At 46.2% G+C, this 25,226-nt stretch overlaps 1 protein-coding gene across 5 annotated transcripts in view; it reads right to left on the bottom strand.

Moving 5' to 3' along the window:
* Positions 1–25,226, bottom strand: part of SAE1 (SUMO1 activating enzyme subunit 1) — a 60,520-nt gene that overhangs the window by 2,939 nt on the left and 32,355 nt on the right. For 4 of the 5 annotated variants that reach the window (XM_061139690.1, XM_061139689.1, XM_061139691.1 and 1 more), the window contains 3 exons: positions 24,910–25,015; positions 6,903–7,047; positions 1,687–1,756 (listed from right to left, as the gene is read on the bottom strand). In XM_061139690.1, coding sequence (XP_060995673.1) covers positions 1,687–1,756; positions 6,903–7,047; positions 24,910–25,015 — 321 coding nt within the window. The remainder of the gene's footprint in view (positions 1–1,686; positions 1,757–6,902; positions 7,048–24,909; positions 25,016–25,226) is intronic. The other variant, XM_061139693.1, reaches the window with a different exon arrangement.

Raw genomic sequence — 25,226 nt, 5'->3', positions numbered from 1 at the left:
GTTCCTACCTCACGCATTGTTGTGACGATCAAACGAGTCTATCAAGTTGAGAACAGTCTCCAAGCAGTGGGTGCAGAATGGGCTTTCAACAAATGCTATCTAGCAACTTCCCTGATGGTCTAGTGGTGGGGAATCGATCTGCCAATGCACGGAACACACGTTTGATCCTAGGTCTGGGAAGATTCCACGCACCGAGGGACAATTAAGCCCGTGTACCACAACTACGGAACCCACGTGCCCTTGAGAAGCCACCACAATGAGCAGTCCGTGCACAACTGGAGAGTAGCCCCCACTCTCTGCAACCAGAGAAAGCCCTCTGGCAGCAATAAGGACGCAGAATGGTCAAAAAAAGAAAAAAAAAAATCCTAGAGAAAACTATGTTTAAAATAAATCAGTGTTATCTATGCTCTCATCATTGTATGATACAAAAACATATTAGGTTCCCACTCTACCCTTGCTGTTCCATCACTGTACTCTTTCCTGCCAAGTCTCTCCACAGGCAGACTCAGAGTCCTTCTCAACACAGTCCTCCTGGCAGCCACTACCGACTCCCCAGACTGGGGGCCTAAGCTGAACCTTTCTACCAGGCTGGGTAGGCGGAAGCAGGAGTGAGACGGCACACGGCAGCGTATGCCTCTCCTCTTCTCCCACTGTGCCTCCTACTGTCTATGCCACAGAGAATTAGATTTAGAGAAAGAATCTGATCCAGAGAGAATGATCAGGGAAGAAAAGAGAGAGAGAGAAAAAAAAAAAAGCCTTAGGAAGATGGTGGGACCATCAAATTGAGTCAAATGCTTTTGAAGCAAGTTTGCAGAAACCAAGATGAAGCAGCAGAAGTTGGTCCATTGTTGCAAGTCCACTTCAGTGGTCAAGAATGTGCACAAGGCAAATTCATCACTTTAGGAAAATATCAAAGTCCCCTAAGAAACGAGCACATATTGGGGGGTATGCTACAGTTCTGACAACCCAAATGTTCCAGAAGAGACTTCAAAGTGCTGTTCTAGGTACTAAATACATGACCCTATGTGAAAGCTCCCCTTTCGAGAGGCAGAAGGAGACATACCTAATGTGGGCACAGGGCACCCTGGACAGAGCCTTGTGGGCTCCAGGCACAGTGCTCACGCTCCTCTGGTACTGACCTCCCCTGCTCTACACTCGTCCACGGTGTGTGAAGTAACGAGAGGGAACTTTGATGCCATGGTCATGAGTGGAGGGAAACTGTGAAGCAGACGGGAGCAGTACAGGCTGTGGAGGCCCTTCTTTGGGCCTCGGCGTCCACCCCTTAAGTGTGAATCAGGACAGTGCCCACTTCACAGAGCTGTGAGAAGCAGAATCCGTGGCAAATGTCACAACACTAGACAGCTGGTCGGTATAGTAGCGGACGGCAGATAGCACCCCGTGGGCTCTGTGTCCAGTTCTGGGCTTATCAGCACAAAGGAGGCACTCCAAGGTCATCTGCTGAAGGCCCACGTGAATGGGCTGGAGAGAAGGGGATGAAGTGGAAAAAGGGAGGAAGAAAGGAACAGGGAGGTCAGGAGACAAGGATGAGTGTGGCCTGAGAAACCAGGCAGCTCTCTAAGACAGCTCTGTGTTCTCTGTCGGCACGTCCAAGGTCCTGGAGTGGAGGGCCAATGATCTATGCCACAGGGACTTTTTTCTTTTCTTTTTTCCACAGGGACTTTTTACCTTCACAATTTCCTGGGCCAGGATCCCTCCAACAACTGCACACACTGGGGCCATCTCAGAGAAGCAGTACCTAAAAGAGAAGACATGTGAAACGGAGCTCTGAGCAACAGGAAGGCTGGTGGAGGACATCTGGGAGAGGTCAGTGGTGGGTTTGCCTGAATGAAAACATCTCCCACCAGGAGGAGTCAATTCAGACAGCAATGCTAATACTGGCATCTAGGCGTGAAAAGTAAATCTGATCCAGGTTAGTAGGTGGCAGGGAAAGACATCTGAACCTTGGCAGGCAAGAACTGTTTTACAACTTCTTTTTTTTTGAAGTTAAAGGATAAGACTATATCTGTGCATCCTAAAAATAAAGCCCTACAAATACCAGATGTTTCGGTGCCCCGGTCACATTCTCGCAATTCTCTTCTGCCCCACAATGGGCAGTGGGTTCGATATGCTAGTCCCAGACAAATGTCAGGAGCAGGCCTGTGTTAACACGCAGGCGGCTTGGGAAAGTCGGGGTCTGAAATTAAAGCACGGGAGCAGAGAAAAGTCTTCACTACCCACGTAGATACCAACCCTTCTGGGCCAGGAGGGAGAACCCAGAGGACAAATTTTAGCTAATACTGTCACCTGCCCCTCCCAATCATCCATCCCAGGCAGTCAAACGCTGTCTCCCATCACCTCCCTCCAGGAAGCCTGCCTCGCCAGCTCCCACCCCTGAACACAAAGGGGTTTCTGAAATGAGCAGATTGCGGTGCAGGCAAGTTAAACGGAAAGCTTCTCTCTGGAGCCCTACCACGGGGAGATCACTTCCAGTCTTCTTGGTTTGGTACACACCCTTCCAGACATTTTTAAAAGGGCACGTATCTAAATATATATAACTGAAAACCCAGGTCACAGCAACTACATTCACTGTGCCCATACCTATGGGTAGATATTTAAGCTGTTGGACTCTGATCATACACCTTGGTAGAGCTGTCCAAACAGTTCCCTATGGCAACTTCCTAAATACAGAATTGCTGAGTCCTGATGCCTCCAGAAAGGCTCGACCCATTCAACTCCCACCAACTGGGCTTGGGGGTGACCATCTCCTCACCCCCAGGCTGGGACCAGCACCCCCATCTGTTAATCCATGGAGCAACTTTTCCTCCTGCTTACCAAGGTCCTCTGAGAAACTATAAAACCTAACAGAGAAAACTACAGCCCGAGAAACTAGTCGCCGTAATTCTATTCCTCAAAGATAGTCAATTTTTTCCTTTAAAAAAATTCTCCTTTTTGCTATGTGATCCCACTATGCAAATTTAATGTCCTACTTTTTTTCTCTTAAAAGTATATAAAATTAAAAAAAAAAAAGTGTATCATCTCAACAAAATGCCAGTAAATCAAAACAGCAACATACACACGATCACTTAAACAGACAAAGAAAAACCATGGGACAAAACACAGAACCCTTTTCATGATAAACACACTCAACAACTGGGAACAGAAGGAAATTTCTTCAAACTGATAAAGGACATCTACAAAAATCCACAGCTAATATCACACTTAACAGCAAAACACTGAAATATCAGGAACAAAACAAGGATGTCTGCTATCACCACTTCTATTCAACATTGTCCTGGAGGTTCCAGCCAGGGCATTTAAGGAAGGCAGGAAAAAGAAACAAGGGGCATCCAGACTGGAAAGAAAGAAGTAATATGTCTTCACAGATGACATGATCTGGTATACAGACAATACTAAGGAAACCAGAGAGAAATTATTTGAACTACTGAATTATTTGAATCAAGCTGCAGAATACAAGATTAACATACAAAAAAAAAAAAAAAATCAATCTACTTCTATACATCAGCAATGAACACCCTCAAGCAAGATGAAAATGTAGAATTCCATTTACAATAGCACCCAAAAGAATAAAATATTTAGGAATAAATTTAACAACAGATGTGTAAGCCTTACTCTCTGAAGACTATTGTTGAAAGAAATAAAAGACTTAAATAAATGGAAAGATATTCCCATGTTCATGAATCAGAAGACTTAATTCTGTTAAGATGGCAATACTCTCCAAATTAATCTATACATTTAACATAATTCCTCTCAAAATTCCAGCTAACCTTTTTTGTAGAAATGGGAAAATCCACCCTAAAATTCTGCAAGAGACCCAGAATAGTCAAAATAATCTTGGAAAAGAAGAACTAAGTTGGAGAACCCACATGTCCCAATTTCAAACTTCCTACTACAAACCTCCAGTAATCAAGACAGTGTAGTATGGCACAGGACAAATTCAGTGATTTTTTTCCCCCCCACCTCTGGTTAATGAAATGAGTAATTTTAATCTTCTTTTTAAATTATTTTAAAAACAAAAAAATTTTGACCACACTGCCCAGCATATGGGATCCTGTGTTTCCTGACCAGGCACTGAACCCACGCCCCCAGAAGTGGTGAAGTGCAGTCTTAACCACTGAACCGCCAGGGAAGTCCCTATTTAAAAAAAATTTTTATACAATTTAAAGGTCATTTTCCATTTACAGTTATTAAAAATACTGGCTATATTTCCCGTGTTACACAGTGCATCCTTGGGCCTATGTTATATCCCATCCTCTGTGCCTCCCACTTCCCCTCATTTTCATCTTTGGATTCATTCCATACTATCTGTTTTTTTCCATAATATGTCTATTATCTCTGAAACTTAAGGACCAGTTAAGTTCACCAAAGGACATATACTACATTCCAATTCCACTTAAACAAGATGCCCACAACAGTCAAATTCATTGAGAAAGAAAGAGGCTGCAAGGGGCTGGGGACACACAATGGGAGGTCAGTGTTCAACAGGGACAGAGGTTCACTTTGGGATGAGCACAAAGTTCGGAGACGGTACCAGTGACAGGCAACAACAGTGTGAATGGACTTAATGCCACTGTTCTGTCCATTTAAGGGTGGCTAAAATGGTACAATTTATGTTGTGTGCATTTTACCATAATGCAACAATTTAACAGCATAAGTTATATTACATATATACATTATGAATGTTTGTCATAGATATTTAGAACAGTGAGAAACTACAAATAACTTAAGTACCCACCAAGCAGTTAATGGTTAAATAAAAACCATACAGTAGACAATGAAACATCAGGCAGTACAGTGAGGTTACGGATCTTTACTTGTGACACAAACAGGTCCATGAGATGCTGGAAAAGGAAGGCTGTCGTGTGAAAAGTGTGATCATTTTGGTATTTAAAAAGAGAAGACACATGAGTAAATACACATACAGATGTCTGAGAGGCTAAAGCCCCAAATTAAACCCCAAGCCAGCAGTGGTGACTTCTCACTGGGAGGGGCTATGGGAGATCCTTTTCTTCCCTTTTCTATTTTCTGGCAATGAGCATCTGTTACCTTCATAATCAGAAAAGCAACTGAGCCCTCTGAAGAGAATAAACAGCCTGACATGAAGGACGGGACAAGCGGATCACAGGCAGATGAGGGAAACGGAGACCTGGGCACAGCTTTCCCTCCTCAAGTGAGCACACCCTGCTCGGAGTTGGCGGTGGGCACTTTGTGCGGGCAGCTCAGCTGCCAGACGGCGGCTCGATTCCCCACCGCACCCCCAGCACACCTCCCCTAGCCTTATCTGCACTGGCCATGGCCGGCAGTCGAGAGGCCATCAAACACCTCTCACTTAAAGGACAACAGAGAGGGAGCGCCTGAGCACGGGAGGGCATAGACACAGGAGAGCCGTTTCTGCAAAGAGGGCTGGGAGGGTGGGGGGAATACAACACTGTAGAGAGGAAACCAGCCAGCAGTGAGACAGGCTGTTAGCAGTGAGGCTGTGGTTCTTTCCTTCTCGGAAGCGGGGGCTCTGCCACTGGCTGGCGATGCCCAGGCAGGCCATTCATCACTCACAACACCCAAATCGGTCACTTGGCTGCACGCTCATGGCCTGGCACTGGCACTGGGGGTGCTCGCTGGCCCGGCTGGGACTGCAGAAGCCGGACCTGTGGGAACCTGTTGCCCGTGGGCCATCCCCTGGGACAAGGACCCCATCCCAAGCGATGGTGTCATTAGCCCCTGAACTCCCTACCGGTGCCAACTTACAAGAGCGCCTGGTAGCCAGGTGCCTCTTTCTGGCTGAGGGCTTGGCAGGCGAGTCAAAGCCCCACTGCTGGTCTTAAATTGGCCAAGGCTTGTCAGTGTCTAAGTGAGGTCCCCAGACATGAGTGCACAAGGAAAAGACTAGGGAAGGATGGGACCACCATTCACTTTCTTGCTGAATAGGAACCAAGGTACTAGGCTGTCCCCAGGGATCAGTGGTGTGGGGAAATCTTGGTCAGCTACTTACTAAAACCTTGGACATGTGCCTGCATCTTTCTGAGCCTCAGTTAACTCACGGGGAAATAATAACACACCCTTCAAGGACTACTGTAACAACCATATGGCTGCACTGGTAGGCGGTGAAAGCCTTCACCACGCTGTGCTGTAGTGTAATGTACACTGTACATTATCAGCTGTGTAACCTCAGGCTGGTGACTGGACTTCTCTGAGCTCTAACTCAGCCTCCCCTCTCCTATAAAATGGGATCTTGTCAAGAGAGGGCACATACACAAAGCAGCTACCACAGTGCCTGGTACTGTAATAGCCGCTCAGTAGATTCTAGCCATCATTATTGCTGCTACAAGCGGGGCACAGCAAGGCAGCTTACATGGTCCCTCAAAGACATAGAGAGAGAGTGGAAGTAAGCAAATGATCCCAAAACTGTCTGGGAGGAATTCCTGACTTAGTCTCCCTTTGGACTTCACCAATCAAACCCAAAACCTGCCTGTGTATAAGAACAAAGGACTGGTCCCTGAGGCTGAAAGCATCGCAGTGCCCAGGGGCGAAGACACTGGGAACAAGGATGGCATTGCAGCTGAGGGTATAAACTGATGGGTCATCAGCGGAGGGCAAGGGCAGTATCTACCAAATAATAAACCCATCCATCTGACCCACCACTCCCTTGACCCTGCAGTTACAAGGTCACCTCCATTTTCTCTGAACACATATAAGGTCACCTCCACTTTTCATATACTGTTGTTATACTCTGTGTGTGTGTGTGTGTGTGTGTGTGAGAATGTGGCAACGGAGGCTCTCTCCTCAGGGCTTTTCAGTCTTAATAAAGCATCTCTCCAAATTAAGGCAAATACTGAACACAGACATTTATCAATCTAAACTCAATTGTGATAAATATTCAGACCAACCTGACAAAGTCTTCAGGAAGCAGGTCAGGATTGACACCCAGGGCATCAAGCACATCGTTTCGTATCTGGAGCAATAACTCAGAATCTTCCCCAAAGGTATCAGAACTAGGATCTCTTCCTTTATCTGTGCGAAACTTCAGGAGCACTGGGAAAGGAAGAAGGCAGGTTAAAAAAGCAAGTCTTTTCACAACTGAAGAGAAAATATTTGAAAATGATGTGATCAAAAAGGTCTTAATTTCCAAAACATACAAAGAGCTCATAGAACTCAAATGGGCAGAAGACCTGAATGAACATCTCTCCAAAGAAGACATATATGTGGCTGACAGGCTCATGAAAAGGTGCCCAATGTCACTAACCAACAGAGACATGCAAATCAAAACTACAATGAGGTAGGTACCACCTCACACTGGTCAGAATGGCCCTCAATTAAAAAAAAAAAAATCCACAAATAATAAATGCTGGAGAGGCTACAGAGAAAAGGGAATCCTCGGTACACTGCTGGTGGAAATGTAAATTGGTGCAGCCACTATGGCAAACAGTACAGAGGTTCCTCAAACAAAAAAAGAAAAAAGAGTTGCCATATATATATATATATAAAAAAGAGCTGCCATATGATCCAGCAATCCACTCCTGGGCATATATATCTGGACGAAACTACAATTCAAAAAGACACATGCATCCCTATGTTCACAGCAGCACTACTCACAATCACCAAGACATGAAACAACCCGAACGTCCATCGACAGATGACTGGATACAGAAGACGTGTACATATACAATGGAGTGTTGATTCAGCCATAAAATAGAATAAAATAAAGCCATTTGCAGCAACATGGATGGACCCAGAGATTATCATACTAAATGAAGTAAGTCAAAAACAGAAAGGTTTTCTCTAAGTGAAGTAAGTCAAAAAGAGAAAGACTTATATGTGGAATCTAAAATATGACACAAATGAACTTATCTATGAAACAGTAATAGACTCACAGACCCAGAGAACGGACTTGTGGTTGCTAAAGGGGAAGGACGGATTGAGAGTTTGGGATTAGCAGATGTAAGCTATTATATATAGAATGGAATAACGACAAGATCCTAAGGTATAGCTCAGGAACTATAGTCAATAACCTGTGATAAAGCACAGTGGAAAAGAATGTCTGTATATGTGAATCAACTTTGCTGTAGAGCAGAAATTAACACAACACTAAATCAACAGTACTTCAATAATTTTTTCATAATAAATACTTATAAATGTTGATAATAAAACAAAAAAAAATGTTTTCATTCCACAGGAAGTACATTAATTAAAATGTGGGCCAAGTGAAAGGTAACACTTTTCATTTATTCCACCAACATAGTCAGAAAGGTAATCAAATAATGACAAAAATGCCTAAAATCCCTGTGACGAGAGCCACGGCAGCACGACGAGCCTGACGTCCTCTATGGGGGCTGTTAAGCAACGCTTCCCTGCGTCACCACCACGAGTGAAGTGTGTGGGGGTTTGGGAAGAAGGGTCGGGGAAGCTTTCAGTGCAGGGAAAAGGCCCTGTTCTGACCCAGAAGAGACGTCAGGTGGAGGAGGCATGCATTCTAGGCACAAGTTCAAAGGATGAACTGCTTCCAGCCAGAGAGGACAGCCAAGGGCTGGGACGCATCAGACAGGCGGATCATTACAAACAAACCCTCCCACACTTAATACAACTGCTACAACTGCTATGTCACCCTCCAGAAAGGGATGTTTCATTTTGGATGTGAACTAGAGGAAGGGTTTAGATGATGGCAGCAAATCAGAGCTACCGTGGAACAAGCCCTGAACAAGGCTTGGACTTGTAAGCCAAATGAAAAGACACAGGCAGGAACAGAAGACCGAGCCCCTTCCACTGCCTCATCCAGATGTCCACTGCAAGCGGGCTGGGGGGCATTCTTGTCCCCACCATGCTCTCCAAGGCAGGTGGAGCCTCCTCTCCAGGCAGTGCTCCTCCCACGGCACGAGACAGTAGATCCCAGGGGACCCTGGGAGGGCCCTTCACACTCACAGTTTACCAAGTGCTTCCACTTAAGTCTCATCAGTGTTTGCTGACTGAAAAAGTGAACTCATTCCCAAGTCATACTCCCTCCCTCTCGGTACAAGGAGCTCTCTAAAAGTTAAAGGTGAATGCGAAAAATTAAAGGTGAATGGGCAATAGTCCTGGGGCTCTTTAAAAATGCAAATATCTGGATCTAGCCCCAGACGAAGGAATCATTCTCTTTGTTTTCTTCAGACTCACACACAGTTTTGGTGATGGGCAGCCCTGTGGAGAACAGCTCTCCAAGAAGTAGTAAGAATTCATTCATTTGCCAGCATAAGTGAGCATGGCTGACCTAGGTGTGCCCGGTGGACCTAGGTGCCAGAGGTCCAACGGTGAGCAAGGTCTCTGCAGCCTGAAGGTGACGGGGGAGGACAAGGAATTAGGGGCCAGGACAGACGGCTCCACTGCAGCCTGAGAGAAGTTCATAAACAGTTACAGAGAGTTCTCAGAAGACCCCAGACAGTGGAGGTCCAGGTTAAAGAAGATGCAACCTGCTGCTGGGCTATGCTTTTCTCAGTGCCAGTGCCAGAGAAAGACTGCTAGTCACGAGCCCTGGACAGGGCTCTGCACATCAGAGGGCTTGTCCTCTTTTTCTTTAGAAGGTTCCAGAATACCTGCTTCAGATACTATTTGCGGTCCAGGAATGTTACTCTCCTTTCTCTTCCAAGAATACAGCTTCTACAACCCTTGATTCTGCCCGACCATTTGGCAGCCCACTCAAAGCCAATGACCATCCAGATGCTGGCTAACACGGACTTGCCATCACCCGAGCTCAACTTCTACCTCTGCGGACGTGTCGCTGGGATTCTGATCTGGAGTAAAACAAATGCCTTCAGGCAAGCGTGTGGGGACAAGGTGGAGGAAAGGTTGCAAAGTGGCGAGGAATCACTGAGACCGAGCCTATTTTCCAACAAGGTCCTGTGACAAACGAACCTGGAAATCTCCGGTCCAGACAAGAGGACATTCTAAGCGGACGGTATCAAATGTCAGCCCTCGTCCTGTCCATCACTCTGGAGAAGACAGACCCAGAGTGTGTGTCAGCGCTGCCTGAGCAGATGCTCCTAACGCACAGTCCAAGGGCCAGGGACAAGCAGGCAGGAAGCAAATGAGGCTGCGAGGCTGCAGCTGGGTCCTGTCTCAGTCCCATACAGTCTTTCTTCTGTCACTGGGGCAGAAGCATGAGCTGTCACAAGGGACGCCAGAGAGGCTCAGTTTTTAAGCCCTCGCCACAAAACTTTTCACCTTCTGGTTACGAAACACAGCTCTTGAAGCAAACTCAAACTATTGTAATAACTCCAAAACAAACAGTGACTACTCCATGCCAGGCACCTTTCTAAACCTTTTACGTTCACAATAACTGAGGGAGGGAGGGAGGTCCTGATACGCTTCCCCCTTCACAGGTGAAGAAACTAAAGTTCAGAGACTGAGTAGTTTTTTCCATGGGACTGCCAATGAGGAGTGGTGGAGAACTGCCAATTCTGATGTTCAGAATCTGTGCTTCTTAACCCTAACTGGACCCAGCAGAAATCCAGGACCATTAGGAATGCAGCCCAAGGATCCCAAGTAGTCTGGCTCTTTGCCCCCCACCTCAAGAGGACTCCCGTTCGACCACATTTTGGTGAGACGCATTTTCCAGACGGGCTCTGCCCTCTCTCAACTGGTCCACTAATTTTAAGTTCCTAGTTGTGTGGGTGAGCAGAGGAGGCAGGGGCCATATGAACCCTGGCCCATCCATCTTCAGGGGGTAAGACCAGTTTCATTTTGGAAAGAAAGAGGACGGCGCTCAGAGGAGGAGCAGAGGCCGCCAGCAGCTGGCCCCGCTGTTTCTCTGGGCCCCTTGCCTGTTCCTGGTGTGGGCCGCCTGGACGTGGGCCGGCAGCCTGGCACCGTCTAGAGGCCTCACAGACCACATCTGAAGTTCGCGCAGGGCCTCCGGGACGGGGGCCAGTCACTCCAGCCACTTATTTGCAGCAAAGCAAACAGAGGCTGTATTCTGTACTTTTTTTTTTCCCCCTTTAATGTCAGCACTCCAGTGAGCAGGGCTGGAGGGGGCAGGAAGAAGCCCAATGTTCTAGACAGGCAGCAGCCTCAGAACTGACCCGAGCCCCTGACGGGTTCTTGCTTATTAAAGTCTCCTCTTTGTTCTGTCATCTGCCCTCCCAAATGGCCAGACATACACACATCACTGTTGACTCTGCATTTCTGGAGAGCACCTCCCTGCCAGTTTCCAGATTATGAAACTATTCCGTGAAGATCAAATACTGTTAGGGATGCCAAAAGATGACTCATCGAAATGTATCAAAACACTGCACAAAATCAGAGTTCCAAACTTGATTAACTTCCTCTGAACCTTTTAATTAAGTCAGGCTGCTGAAGTCCAGGGGTGGGAGGTGACATTCACCGCTACTGAGGACAGACTGGGGTCTTTGCTAGAGTTCAGGACTCTCCCATGCAGCAGAGAAGACAAACTTTGAAAGGGGGAAACCAAGCACCTTTCCCTGGATTAGAAGAAAAACTGTATACATGTGGATAAACTACTACTTTTGCAAAGAGAAATTAACTCAAATTCAAATTTAATGTAAATCTGACTACTAGATTAGTGTTATAACAGGAATCCAGGAAGCAATATTATTAATTATTCCATTTCTTTCTGAAAACTTTTATTGCATTTAAATGGAACAATTATATTTAGCATAATCACTAAGGCCATTCAAAAACTCCATTATTTTTGTAGGAAAAAAATGAAGTCAATGTTGCAAACTAGCTCTAACCCAATTGCTGTTCCCCAAAAGAATTCAACTAAAGGAAAAAAGCCAAATCTCTATAAAACTGCCTGGCTGGTGCCTAGAGCTGTTCTGTACCAGACACCCCTGCCTTACCTCTCTGGTGCTCCCCACCATTCTCCCCAAACTGGCTCACTCAAGAGACTCATAATCTCTGAGAATGATCTGGAAATCAGATCCACTCCTGGGTGACATACATCTCCAAGAAAATGAAAAGGAGAGTTATCCTCTTAGCCAGCAGCCCATCTCCAAAGGCAAGACACCAGGTCTCCTATTTAGTCAACTGTTCATTCAATAAATACACAGCGAGCACAGACTCTGCCAGGGCCTGAGCGGGACAAAGCAAAAGCACGCTCTGCCACTCCAAGTATTTCGTGAGGGTGACACACAAAAACAACACATGGTAACAAAAGGCCGGGACTAGAGAAGGAGCTCTGAGTGAGCGTGACGGGGTGGAAGAGGGTGGTCTCACCTAGCAGCCAGACGCCCCTTTCCCACCAGGCACAACCACCATATTTCGGCGTGTCCTCCAAGCCCGAACACTGACCCTTGCCACCTCCTGCCCCGGACTTGCCCATGCTGCTCGTCAGGGACCAACGCGCCCTCTCTGTAGAGCCCTTCCCAGGGCCTGGGCAGCCTGGAACCAGCAGACCACTCTGACTCCTGTTCTAAATCACTGCAACACTGGACCCTGACAACATCCCTAAGCCTCCTCGGTAAAATGGGAATCGTCACAGCACTGAACTCACGCAGTTTAAGGATGAAAGGAATAAATACAGGCCAAGCACCTTGGCTGGTGCCAGGGGAGCGTCAGGTCCATGGTGCTACTCTGGAACTGTCCGACCTCCATAAACCCACTGACATGGCCCTCAGAGAGATTGACACGCTGGTCTATGCTGGGAGTCCTTACGTGACTGGGACCACCACCAACTCAACAGTGAGCGCGGGGGGCTGCCGCGCCTTGGCTCTGAATTCGCACATCCTCTCTGATACTCTCTACAACTCGCTCTCGGCCTTCATGGTCTTAATCACAATTTGAGACTTCAGTCACCTACGTCAGTTCACTTGTACAAGGACTGACCTATCTCCTTTACTAGCCTGTGGTGCTCCGTGGGACAGAGACGTTATCTGTTGTGTTCACCATTACTTAATGAATGCCCAGCACAGGGCATGCCCCCATGGTACACACTGAGGAATTATCTGTTCCACGGGAAGCCTCAGTGTTTGGAGAAGGAAGGAAAGGAGTCACACGGTGGGGAGAAGGCTCACAACAAGGTGACACAGGCCCTCACTGATCTAACCAGCCTGGTCCTGTGCTAATAGAAACGAATGGAGACCTCAAGATACCCAGGATGGTTCTGTTTTTTACCAAGGAATGTTCAGCAAGAGAAAAACAGAAAAAGGGAAAAAAAAAAAAAAGACACACAGTGTACCACATCTGCCTCAACAGGGAAACTAGACAGAAGCCTGCCTTTCAAGGCCATATTTGAGGGCCAAATGTGCAGAACAGCTGGCCCACGGGCCTGAAACTCAAAGGAGGGAAGGGACTGGGCTGGGGGAGGCAGAGGCATGGTCTCTGGGAACCCCCATGAGGCCTGCTGGCTCTCAGCCTCTCACCTTTCAAGGCATCTGGTTGCATCTCATCGTCTGCTCAGCTCAACTCAGCTCAGCTCCACCCCACTCCCCGCTTCATTCACCTCTCTTAGTTTTCCTCTTTAACCCAGAAATGTGAAAGTATGTGCATGCATGTATTCCTTCATTCATTTCTCGTCCACAAACATTTCCTGAGAACCTGCACACCACATCCACCCCGGATGCTGAGCCATGTTGGGACCTAAAAGGTGGAGATCACAGTCCACAGAGGGCACGCACATGCCACATGTCTGTCACCATGGCCGCCCGGGCCTTTGACCTCTTTCCCAGAGAACTTCACCTCCAGATTGGCCTGCCCTGAAGACTTTTTCTGAAACACCCCTGCTGAGCACCAAGTCTTGGCCATCCTTTCATCTCGCCAATGAAAGCTGGTCTCTGACCACATCCCATCTCAGTTCAGCAGAGAGAGAAAGAAAGCTGTCTCTGGTTATTTACAGCTCGCTGTCTTCTGAAGAGAACCTGAGGCAGCTGGATGAAAGTTGTTGATGGGAGAAAGGGGAGTCCTGCTTCTCAGAAATGACCTGCTGGGTTTTGCCTACCAAATAAAGACCCAGATTACTCAACCTGAGCGTGCAACAGAGGAACTGGCTCACCCAGCCATGCAAAGGTGCGGTATTTGAGGGGCTTTACAAAAGGTCAGGCCCTGTGGCCAGTGATTTAATTATGTGCAAATGGTTGCTGCCAAGTTATTTATGCCATAAACAATCTGGAAACAATGTCACATCCAATAACAGGATGATTACATAAAATACGATTGGAGTAGGAAATGGCAACCCACTCCAGTATTCTTGCCTGGAGAGTCCCGTGGTCAGAGGAGAGCCTGGTGGGCTACGGCCCATGCGATTGCAAAGAGTTGGACACGACTGAGCAACTAAGCATGCACATGCAATGTGACAGGTTGACAGAATGAAGTATTATTCAGCTATCAAAATTATGTTTAAGCAGTTTTTAGTCACATGTTTGTTTTCTTAACATTTAGGTTTTTAAAAGGGGGGCATGTAATAGCCCATATTCAGAATAAGCTCTTCTACATAAAATAGAATGAGGTGGGTGCAACTGTGATCATCCTCATGTCCGAGGTGGGAAACTGAGGCTTGGGCTCACGATGGATTCCAGTCACCACACCTCTAATCTCTATGTTGTACTGCCTCCCCGGAAGCAGAGAGAAGAGAGACTACAGACTGGTTTAAAAAAAGAAAAGAAAAAAGAAAATCACTTCAAATGAACTTAGTTTCCGACCCCAGACTCCATCAGTTTAGAATAAAGCAAACCACCCATTCAGACTCTATCTGGCCAAATATTCTATTTCTCCTTTAAAAAAAATAATTATTATTTTAAAACAAAAATTAAAAAACAATATTTTCCCCAGCTGTGCTGTGCAGCATGTGGAGTCCTAGTTTCCCAACCAGGGATCGAACCCATGACCTCTGCAGTGGAAGCGTGAGTCCCAACCACCAGGGAAGTTCCCTATTTCTCTTCTTTTAAAAAAAAACACAAAAAAATGGTCTAATGATTCCTGAACTTGACTCTCATCTTTACAATGGAGCAGTCTGAGAAGTCTGTAACTTACAAAAAGAAGGGGACAGAAACATTCTGAAATGCTGAGGCAGGTTACATAGGGGCCAAGTGCAGAGCTCCCTGGACCCCGAGTGCTCGGCCCCGTCTCTTAGCGTGGCCAGCCGCCCACGGCTCACAGAGCTGTTCTGACAGAGCCCTCTCCATTCACACTCCCCTGCCTGGTCACAAGCAGCAGGGAGACAGGGGCTTTTCTCCAGCCCAGCACTTGAGTGGCACATGACCTTGACTCTGGGCATCTGCTGCTCTCCGCCAACCGCTCTTACCCAGGGAAGATGGCACAGGACATTCCCGTGACTGTTGTCTGACAGTCAGGGAAGAGATGTGAGGCTTTCAACCAGAATCGCAGCTGGGCTGGGGCCCGAGAGCAGCTCAAACACAGGCTAACATGGGGGTGGGGGAGACACGAGCCTGCAGAGAAGACAAGGCAGGTTGCTGACAATGTTGCCCATTATTTCAATCTGGCCTCGGTGGGCCTCAGTTTCCCATCTGCAAAAGTGGAACAAGAAAATGTCATGGGGCTCTTGTGATGTTCAGACTTTAAAAAATGGACATAATGCCATGAGTATTAATTAGTAAGGCAAACAGCTGAAGTCTGACTGAGTGCTTTGAGGGACGTGGTATTTATTGGGGGTGCTTAAACACTTACTAGGTTTGGTGACCCTGGACAAATGACTTAGCTTCTTTCAGACTCTATTTCCGTCTGTGAAAATGAGATGATCATAGTAAGATCTGTTCCCATGAAGTTCCTTGTTGGTTAACCAACAAGGACCTACTGTATAGCACAGGGGGCTCTATTCAATATTCTGTAAGAATCTCTATCAGTAAAGAATCTGAAAAAGAATGAATACATGTGTATGTATAGCTGAGTCACTTTGTTGTACATCTGGAACTAGCACAACTTTGTAAATCGATTATATGCCAAGAAAAATTAACAAGTAAAAAAAATTATTAATGCACAAGATGTGCTTGGCCTGCATTTGTTAATACCTGTGACCCTCAGTGGCGGACTCTGGGTTATATGCCTCTTTTTCAGGTTGAGGAATGGAGCACGAGCCTAACCAGAATTGGTTCTCCAGCAACAGTCTCTACCCACTGATGGCAGTGAAGCCCAGGACTGCACTCACGGCTCACTTCTGCCCTCCCCCTCACCTCTCCACTCAGCGTGGCACTGCCTTCTTCCTTTCTGAATGACTGTGGTCTGCGTTTTGTACCACTGATAAGACAAGTGGCACCAGAAAAAAAAAAACCAAACAAAAAAAAGAAACACAACAAAACCCACTGCTTCTTTCTTCTTCCCTCCCTACAAATTATTTTTAAACATCTGTGGTTATGACAGCAGCAAATCAACAAGCACTCAGCGGCTGCCCCATTATCGGAACCCATTTCCCTGTGGCTGTCTCTTCCTCAGCAGTTCTTGTCATCACTGGACACCAAAACACCCGCGGGGGAACGCGGGGCCCAGCAAGTGGCAACGACTGGTGTGCAAAGGTTACAGGTTCTAAAATAAGAAGTTCCTCCTGAAGAGAACTGATCACCCAATCAAGCTGAAGTCTAGAGACAAAAGTCAGTTAAAAATCATAAAAACAGGTAGGCTCGGAGCGTCGAGGTAGCAGGGAGAACTGAGGAAGGAGGAGTCAAGGAAACTAAGTTTTCTAACCATAAAAAAGTTAAAACTGTTTATTATTAAGAAATCTTGTGAAAGAATCCCTGCAGTGATGAGGGAGAATGAGGCACAATATACTAGAAAGTTCTGGAAGAATACACATGAAAAGGCAGTTTCCTCTGAGACATCTGAGTATTTTACTAAGAAGATTAACATTAGAAGAAGACAATGATTTCTAAGGCTCTCCTATACATGATCACTGGGAGGAGAAGGTTATCAGTATCTCCCCCATTCCTATATGAGAAAACAGAGGCCATAAGGTGAAGGGACTTGCTCAAGGCCAAGAACTATATTACAGAGTGGAACCAAAATGACTTTCTTCCACGAGGATGGGATGTTCTGAGAGAATAGCATTGAAACAAGTATACTATCAACGGTGAAACAGACCACCAGCCCAGGTTGGATGCATGAGACAAGTGCTCAGGGCTGGTGCACTGGGAAGACCCAGAGGGATGGGATGGGGAGGGAGGCGGGAGGGGGGATTGGGATGGGGAACACATGTAAATCCATGGCTGATTCATGTCAATGTATGGCAAAAACCACTACAATATTGTAAAGTAATTAGCCTCCAACTAATAAAAATAAATGAAAAAAACAAACAAACAAAAAAAACAAAATGCCTTTCTTCCAAATCCAAATCTGGAGACATCAAGGTTCTAGGGGTAGTGGAAAGTAGACATGAACTCCAAACTTGCTGGGCTAGACTTATGAATGAAGAACAATTGGGCACCTTAGAAAAGATTCTAATTCCCTCACGGAGGGCCCGAGGTCGGATCTACCAGCTCCAAGGAAGTCCACTTTACTGTGTATTTCCCCCAAACAAGAATATTCTCATAGAACCACAAAAGTTATCAAAACTGAAAAAAAAACATTGATAGAGTATTACTACCTACTCAACAGATTTTTTTCAAATTTTACTGACAGTCCTACTGATGTCTTTGAGAGCAAAAGCAAAAAAAAAAATCTGCTCTCAGATCCAGTCTGGGAAGTCTGTGTTCCATTTAGCTACCCTGTCTCTTCATCCTCCTTTAATCTGAAATGGAGTTCCTGGGTCCTTCACGACACTTTTGAAGAGTACAGGCCATTTATTTTATAGAATCATCTTCAGTCCAAGTACGTCTGATGTTTCCTCATAATTGGGGTGAGATCACCCACGCTGGGCTGAGAACCAGAGGCCACCCTTGGCTGGCTCAGCAGTGCAGTGCTACTTATTATACTATCTTCTACCTGCTCAGTGCATCCAAGCAGGACGCATGAGACCTACTGTCCTATTCTTGGAATGTAAACTGTGATCTCTTGGTGGAGGGACAATCTGCGAGGATTCTCTAGTCTCTCTGTAATAAATCAAAAAGCATCTTGGGAAGACATCTATGCTGTTTCACAGCCTACTTTCCCATTCGTTTTAGCATCCATCAATGATCCTTAAAACAATACTACTACTATGATGGCCAAACACAGATTTCTCTTAATCTTCCTCATTTTGCTCTATTTATTATTATTCTTCTGTTTAAAAAAAAAACTTTCCCCTCTCCCTCATTTATTTATTCAATTATCAGTATAGGTTCATGAGATATTTTATTCTATGGGTTGTAATCAACTATGATCATGATTTATTTGATCTTCAAATTCTCCCAGATTTGATCAGTAGGCGCCGCTTCAAACTGACTCCTGTGACCTTCATTTCAGACATAACCCGTCATTCTCTGTACACGTCCTCACTTTCGGGCAGAGCAGGATGTTCTAGGCACACCTGTAAATTTCCTACCCCAGGCTCAGAACCAGCCATTTCTCCAAGGAGTCCTGGTTCCCTGCATGTTAACAATCATGAAGTCTGTTCATGGCTATTAGTTCTAAAAGCCCTCTCAATGGGTTAGAGCTAGGAAATACATATGTATAAATGTGAATACATGGGGACTTTCCTGGTGGTCCAGGGGCTAAGACTGTGCTCCCAATGTAAGGGACCCAAGTTCTATCTCTGGTTAGGGAACTAAATCCTACCGGCCACGACCAAAAGATCTTGCATGCCGCAACTAAGATCCGGAGCAGCTAAATATTTTTAAAGATAATAAAAAATGTAAATACATGGACACACACGCATCTATTTCTATACCTACATATTAAAAAACCATGAGTTCATCCAGATGACTCCAATTCCGATTGAACTAGAGAGGGTTTCCCAGGTGGATCAATGGCAAAAAATTCTCCTGACAATTCACGGGACATGGGTTCGATCCCTCGGTCGGGAAGACCCCCTGGAGATGGAAATGAAAACCCACTCCAGTATTCTTGCCTGAAAAACCTCATGGACAGAGGAGCCTGATGGGCTACAGTCCATGGGGTCACAAAGAGTTGGACACGACTGAGCGACTAAAACAACAAGGGGAACTAACGAACTCCCCTTTCTGGCAATAAAAAAATCCGAGTCTCATTATCCACAATATATTTGCCTATTTGCTCCATCCAGGGCTTCCCTGGTGGCTCAGATGGTATCCTAGAATAAAGTGTAAATAAATTTCAGAATCGCTAACCCACACCACTGTAAAAGACAAACCTAACTCGAGTTCAATATTTGTTTACAGTTATTTTTTTAGTCTGAGGGTCTATAGACAAAACAGTGCATTCAAGAGCCACATGGGCTTACCTTCTTAGCCCTGCCTCAGCCTGAAATACAGCATTTAACATGTCTTAAAATAAAACTGCAAATGAGTGAACCAAGGCTCTGACACAGGACAGGGGCTCCCTCTCCTAGGGCAGTGGTTTCTCTCTAACTGACTGGTCCTTTAGAAACCTGGGAGGTGCATGACAATGCAGGTGCCAGTCACTCTGAGTTGTTCTGATTCAGTAAATCTGAGCTAGAACCAAGGAACCTGTATTTTCAAATGTTCCCTGAGGGAGCCTGATATCCTCTTGGGAAACCGCTGGCTCTAAGAATAAAAACCTAAAAAAGTGAGGCCCTGATCTCACGTCTGGCTGGCTCTCACCAAGCTCCAGCCTCTCTGGGCCATGGTCTCCACCTTGCTGGCTGCCTGCAGGCGCTGCTTCTCTGGCCCACAATACTCTCATCTCCCTCTACCACCTGGCTAATACCTATTCTTTAAAATCCAGCTCAGATGTCTCCTCCTCTCTGAAGCCTTCCCAACTCCCCAGAGACGGCCAGACTCCCAGTTCCCTGAGCTCTCAGAACAGTTTGCTTTCAATTGTCGAATAATTCACACATATTGAAAAACAGACCAGCACAACATGACAGCTTTGTCAATAGCCCTCTGTTACAGCTCCCCTCACGAGTAGGATTATCTCTGCTTGTCTTTTCCATTGGCAAGGAGGCTGCTTCTTCCCGTGACGATCTCCAGGCACGAGATCTGGTGCATGGCAGGTGCTCCAAAAATGGTCTAAGATCATTTTCAGCATTAATTCTGTGGTTCAAAGACGGCCTAAGTACTTTTCCACAACTCGTCAGAACAGACTGAGAAAGTTAGGATTGCCAAAGAGTCTCTGCTCAGTAATTCACATCTCGAGATGAAGTCCATGTCCTCCTGCTCTGGGCTAAACCTGCGTGTTATTGTTCATGCTGGTAAGTGAATGCTGTTTCCATACAAGACTCGATTATTTTTAGCACTCCTGTTATGATAAACTCACAGTAACCTCAAAAAGAACAAATCAAAGTCAACTTTCTGCCACAGGAAACCAGCTCACACTTAATGTTTTGCAACATGCCATGGGAGAATAATAAAAAGATGAGACCTTTTGCTCACAGATGGTGAGGCTGACTCTCGAGATAGTGGAAAATGCAGCAGGAAGCGTGCAGTCTGGCCACTATCTTATGAAGTAAACTGGAAAAACACTCACACCCCAACAAGGCAAACACATGCACATAGACGGCAGGGCAACTGTTTCACCAGGGGCTGGATGGTGAATGGGGTGGAAAGGACCATCTATATATGAGGGGCAGGCCAGAGCTGGGTGACACTGGAATCAAAAGCCTGACGGGTGCCCAGGAGAGCAGGCAGGCAAGAGGAGCCTTCGGGGACACCAGCAGGGAGAGGTGAAGAAATGATCAGACAGGCAAACTAGTCACTCACATATAAACTATTTGTCGAGCACCTACTAAGTGTTCCATCTGGGTTCTCTGCAAGGTATCCTCATGTGTGTATCACAGTCAAGTACTACTCTGACCTTGCCCTCTGACATCACTAGGAATTCCTAAGACATCAGCAGGTGTATCAGTCACATTCCTAGAAAGGCTCCTGGGAACAAATTCCAAGGACTGAGAAAAGCTGAAAACAACTTACATTTGATAAGACTAGTCACAAAAGACAGCGCTCCCAGAGAAACACACTTTGCAGCCAACAAGACAAATGAGGTCATTCTGTGTATGCTCCAAGATCTTTCCCGAAGCACTTAAGGCCATCAGTGAAAGAAAGCAAGTCACTTAACACTTACAAGCTGAATTCTGGCAGAAGTCTAAGCTGCCAGCCAGACTCCCCTAGGGAAAGAGATCATGAGAGTCATTTCCCTCCACTTCCAGAAGCTCAGTCCAGTCCTTAATCAAGGAGTTAATCACATGTGCACCAACAGAAAAGCCCCCAGAAAGCTAACCAGACCCTCATGCTCACTTCTGGAACACTCCTAATAGTTCCAGTTGCAGCGTATCTGGAAAGACACACAGGGCAGAGGATGACCCATGAGGACAAAACAAAACATCAAGAATAAGCATGTGACAACATGCAAGAAAAGTTAGGACACGTCATCTGCTACAAAGAGAAAAATATCCTATGCTGGATATCTGGAAGACTCAGCAAGAGCACCGGGTGGGGAGTATATGTGTGTGAGGCATGGGGTAGGCATGGACGTGCACAGTGGTGTAAAAGAACAAAATCAGGAGAATTGGGTTTTAGATCTGATATTGCCACTGATGTGCTGTATAGCCAGGAGGAGGAGGAGTCACTTCCCTTCTTATAAGCTTATTCTTATAAGCTTAGAAGTGGGCTAGTTAGAATTAAGAAGTGGGCTCATCTGTACGCCCAGTCAGACAGGACTGCAGGCAGTGCTGTCGAGAGAATTCTGAGGCTCTGGGAGAAGTGGTTGGTCAATGAGGAGGCTTTCTTAGCCACGTCTGACACAGGGGTGGAGGGAAGAGTGGGAAGCACACACCTGCCAGCCTTGACCAAGATGGTATGACATGTGGGGTTGCCTCCTTTTTTAAAATTCCCTATTACAAAACTATGGACACTTCCCTGATGGCTCAGATCGTAAAGAATCTGCCTACAATGCAGGAGACCTGGGTTTGATCCCTGGGTCGGGAAGATCCCCTGGAGAAAGAAATGGCTACCCACTCCAGTATTTTTGCCTGGAGAATCCCAAGGACAGAGGAACCTATCAGCCTACAGTCCATGGGTTCGCAGAGTCGGACATGACTCAGCGACTCACACACACACACGTTACAAAACTATACACATGGACTCCCTGATGGTCCAGTGGTTAAGAATCTGCCTGCCGATGCAGGGGACATGGGTGTGATTCCTGGTCTGGGAAGATTTCACACGCCACAGAGCAACCAAGTCTGTGAGCCACAACTACTGAACCCTCATTCTAGAGCCCATGCTCTGCAACAAGAGAAACCACCACAATAAAAAGCCCGCGCACCGCAACTAGAGAGCAGCCCCCACTCTCCGCAACTAGACAAAGAGAAAACGCAGCAACGAAGACCAAATGCAGCCAAAAAAAAAACAACAACCACACATAAAAATTGTTAAGGTGATAAAGTTTATGGTGTGTGTTTTTATCATAATAAAGAAACTGTATGATTATTAATTATGAACATAGTTTTAATCTCCAAATGCAAAACTTTGAAACTAAAAAGAGAATTAGTTACCATCTAGAAGGGGGAAGTAAACACATGGAGTGTATTATAAAACAAACTGCTTTTTATGGGCAAAAAACTAAAGCCCAACAGGATTGCTACTATGATAATACCTACTCAAGTATGGAATTAAGGGTAAACTGAGTCAACCCCAACACTGTACTATATACTAGAAAGTATCTCCGACCTCCAAGCACACAGCTAGATTAGACAGGTCTCTAGGACTTGCTCTGGGCTAAGCCTCTTGCACGGGTATCATCCAAGCCTCACAAAGGCCCTCTGAGGCCAGCACTGTCAACAACCCCATGGTCAGAGGGCAATCTGAGGGAGCTTCTGGGAATTGAAGTCAGTGGCTCAACCTCACCCACCTGGAAAAAAAAAAGACAGAGCCAGGACTGGAAGGCAGGTCTGTTTTGATTCCAAAGCGCCAGTTCTGAATAACCATGTACCACTGCCTGCCACGTGCATCATAATATAAAGCTCCTGCTTCTTCCTCACGTCCTGTCGACTCCCCAGCCCCTTATAACTTCTGATGGTGATGGTCAGCAGAGTCTATTTGGATGAAATATACACCTTCCCCCATCCTGTCTCTAGGGCATGAGTCCTGCCTCCCCACCTCAGTGACAGGCTCCTGAGGGCAGTGATGGCCATGGGCCTGTGTCTTCACCAGTCTACACCTTGTGTGTACGGAGGGGAGTACAGCAGCAGCTTCGTGTGCATGCGGTGAGGATCCAATGAGCTAACACTCACAGGGCACTGAGAACGGAGCATGGATGCTCTTGTTACCTGGTACCTCATACAGTATTTAATTCATTAGATATCAAAGACCCAGGCTGCTCAGGTCCCACCTCTTTTACATCTGCATTTGGGGTCCTCTTGGGCTTCCCAGGTGATGCGAGTGGTAAAGAACCCGGCTGCCAATGCAGGAGAGATGTAAGAGATGCAGGTTTGATCCCTAGGTTGGGAAGATCCCCTGGAGGAGGGCATGGCACCCCACTCCAGTATTCTTGCCTGGAGAATCCTATGGACAGAGGAGCCTGGCGGGCTACAGTCCACGGGGTCGCAGAGTCGGACACGACTGAGCGACTTTCATTCGGTGTCCTATCAAGGCAAAACACGAGCCTCTCTGGGTCTCTGCCTCCTCACCCCCGGAAACCAAATTGCGGCTAATTCCCATCTTGTCCATCTCATGAGGGAGAAGTGATGAGGAGATGGACAAGAAAGTAGTCTGGAAACTGCAAAAGGGCTGTAGATCAGGATCTCTCAACCTCAACACTGCTGACTCTGGGGGCCAGAGCACTCTGTCCTGGGGGCTGTCTTGAGATATTAAGCAACATCTCAACTTTCTCCCCACCCCAACCCCAGTTTTAACAACCAAAAATGTCTCCAGACACTTGCCTGGAGGGCAAGATCACCCCTGGCTGAGGATCCCCAGGTTATGGTAAACTCAAACACTAGCTGACTCCTCTTATAAGTGGCAGTTAGAAATATTGAGGCTATGCCCAAACCTCTGCAAACAGCTGTTTACAGAGGGGTGTCTATGTGCCAGCATCGAGGAGGGGGAGTTGAGAAGCACATCCCCGAAAGTACAAAAATGTCAAGGTGACTCTTTTTCTTTGGGCTTTTCTGGTATTTTCTGTAACAGATATGGATTATTTTTATGCTAACAAACCCATGTGATTTACACACTTGTTCACCCTGAGAACAAGGGTAACCTCAATTTCTCTGTGCCTCAGCTCTCTTGTCTGTGAACTAAGGGATAGATAACACATCAACTCCCACTGGCTCTTGCTAGTAAGTGCTCAATGTTCATGATTACTATTTTTAAAATAATATTAAAAAATTAAAGTACAGGGACTTTCCTGAAGTCCAGTGGTTAAGACTCTGCTTCCAATGCAGAGGGCAAGGGTGCGATCCCTGGTCAGGGAACCAAGATCCCACATTCCGTGGGTATTTTAAAAAATACTACTACTACTAAAGTGCCAAGCACAAGAACACTGAGATGGCAACCAACACCCAGCTAACGCCCTCTGAGCATTGGCAACGATGGTGAGAGATGGGAGAAACCTCTCAGGAGAGGAACGCTGGTTTTGAGCACCAGGAAGAACTCTGAAGAGGGAAAAGTGGTGATGACAGTAGCTTGATTTATAACACTGTTATCTTGGGCTCAATTTCAGAAAGCAGTTCATTTCAACACATAATTTTAAAAAAGCAGAAATAGTAAAGAAACTAGAGCTCAATGACGGGCCTCCTCTCCATTCACACTCTGTTATCCTAAGTGACCACTTAGAACCAACTAAGGGGGAATTCGGCTCAGGGCAACCTCAAGGAACCTTCTGGGCTCTGCAGCCTCACATGCAGAAATGAGAGCACAAAGCGCATGCTGAGAAACTGCTTTCAGGGCTCACCTTGAAGGAGGAAGTAATCCGGAGTTGTGCGCTTCAGGGCTGCCTTTGCTTTATCGCTGCTCCAGTCCACTTCCAGCGCCTCTTTGATGGAGCAGAAGACCACCTTCTGTTAAGAAAAAAAAGACAAAATTGCTTAGGGATAAAATAGTGAAAGTTGCTCAGTTGTGTCCAACTCTTTGTGACACCATGGACAATACAGTCCATGGAATACTCCAGGCCAGAATACCGGCATGGGTAGCCGTTCCCTTCTCCAAGGGATCTTCCCAACCCAGGGATCAAACCCAGGTCTCCAGCAATGCAGGTGGATTCTTTACCAA

Source organism: Dama dama, chromosome 4 (assembly GCF_033118175.1).
Source record: "Dama dama isolate Ldn47 chromosome 4, ASM3311817v1, whole genome shotgun sequence".
Taxonomy (NCBI): domain Eukaryota; kingdom Metazoa; phylum Chordata; class Mammalia; order Artiodactyla; family Cervidae; genus Dama; species Dama dama.
The sequence above is the reverse complement of the archived record's forward strand: the minus strand, read 5'-3'. Positions and strand labels throughout refer to the sequence as shown.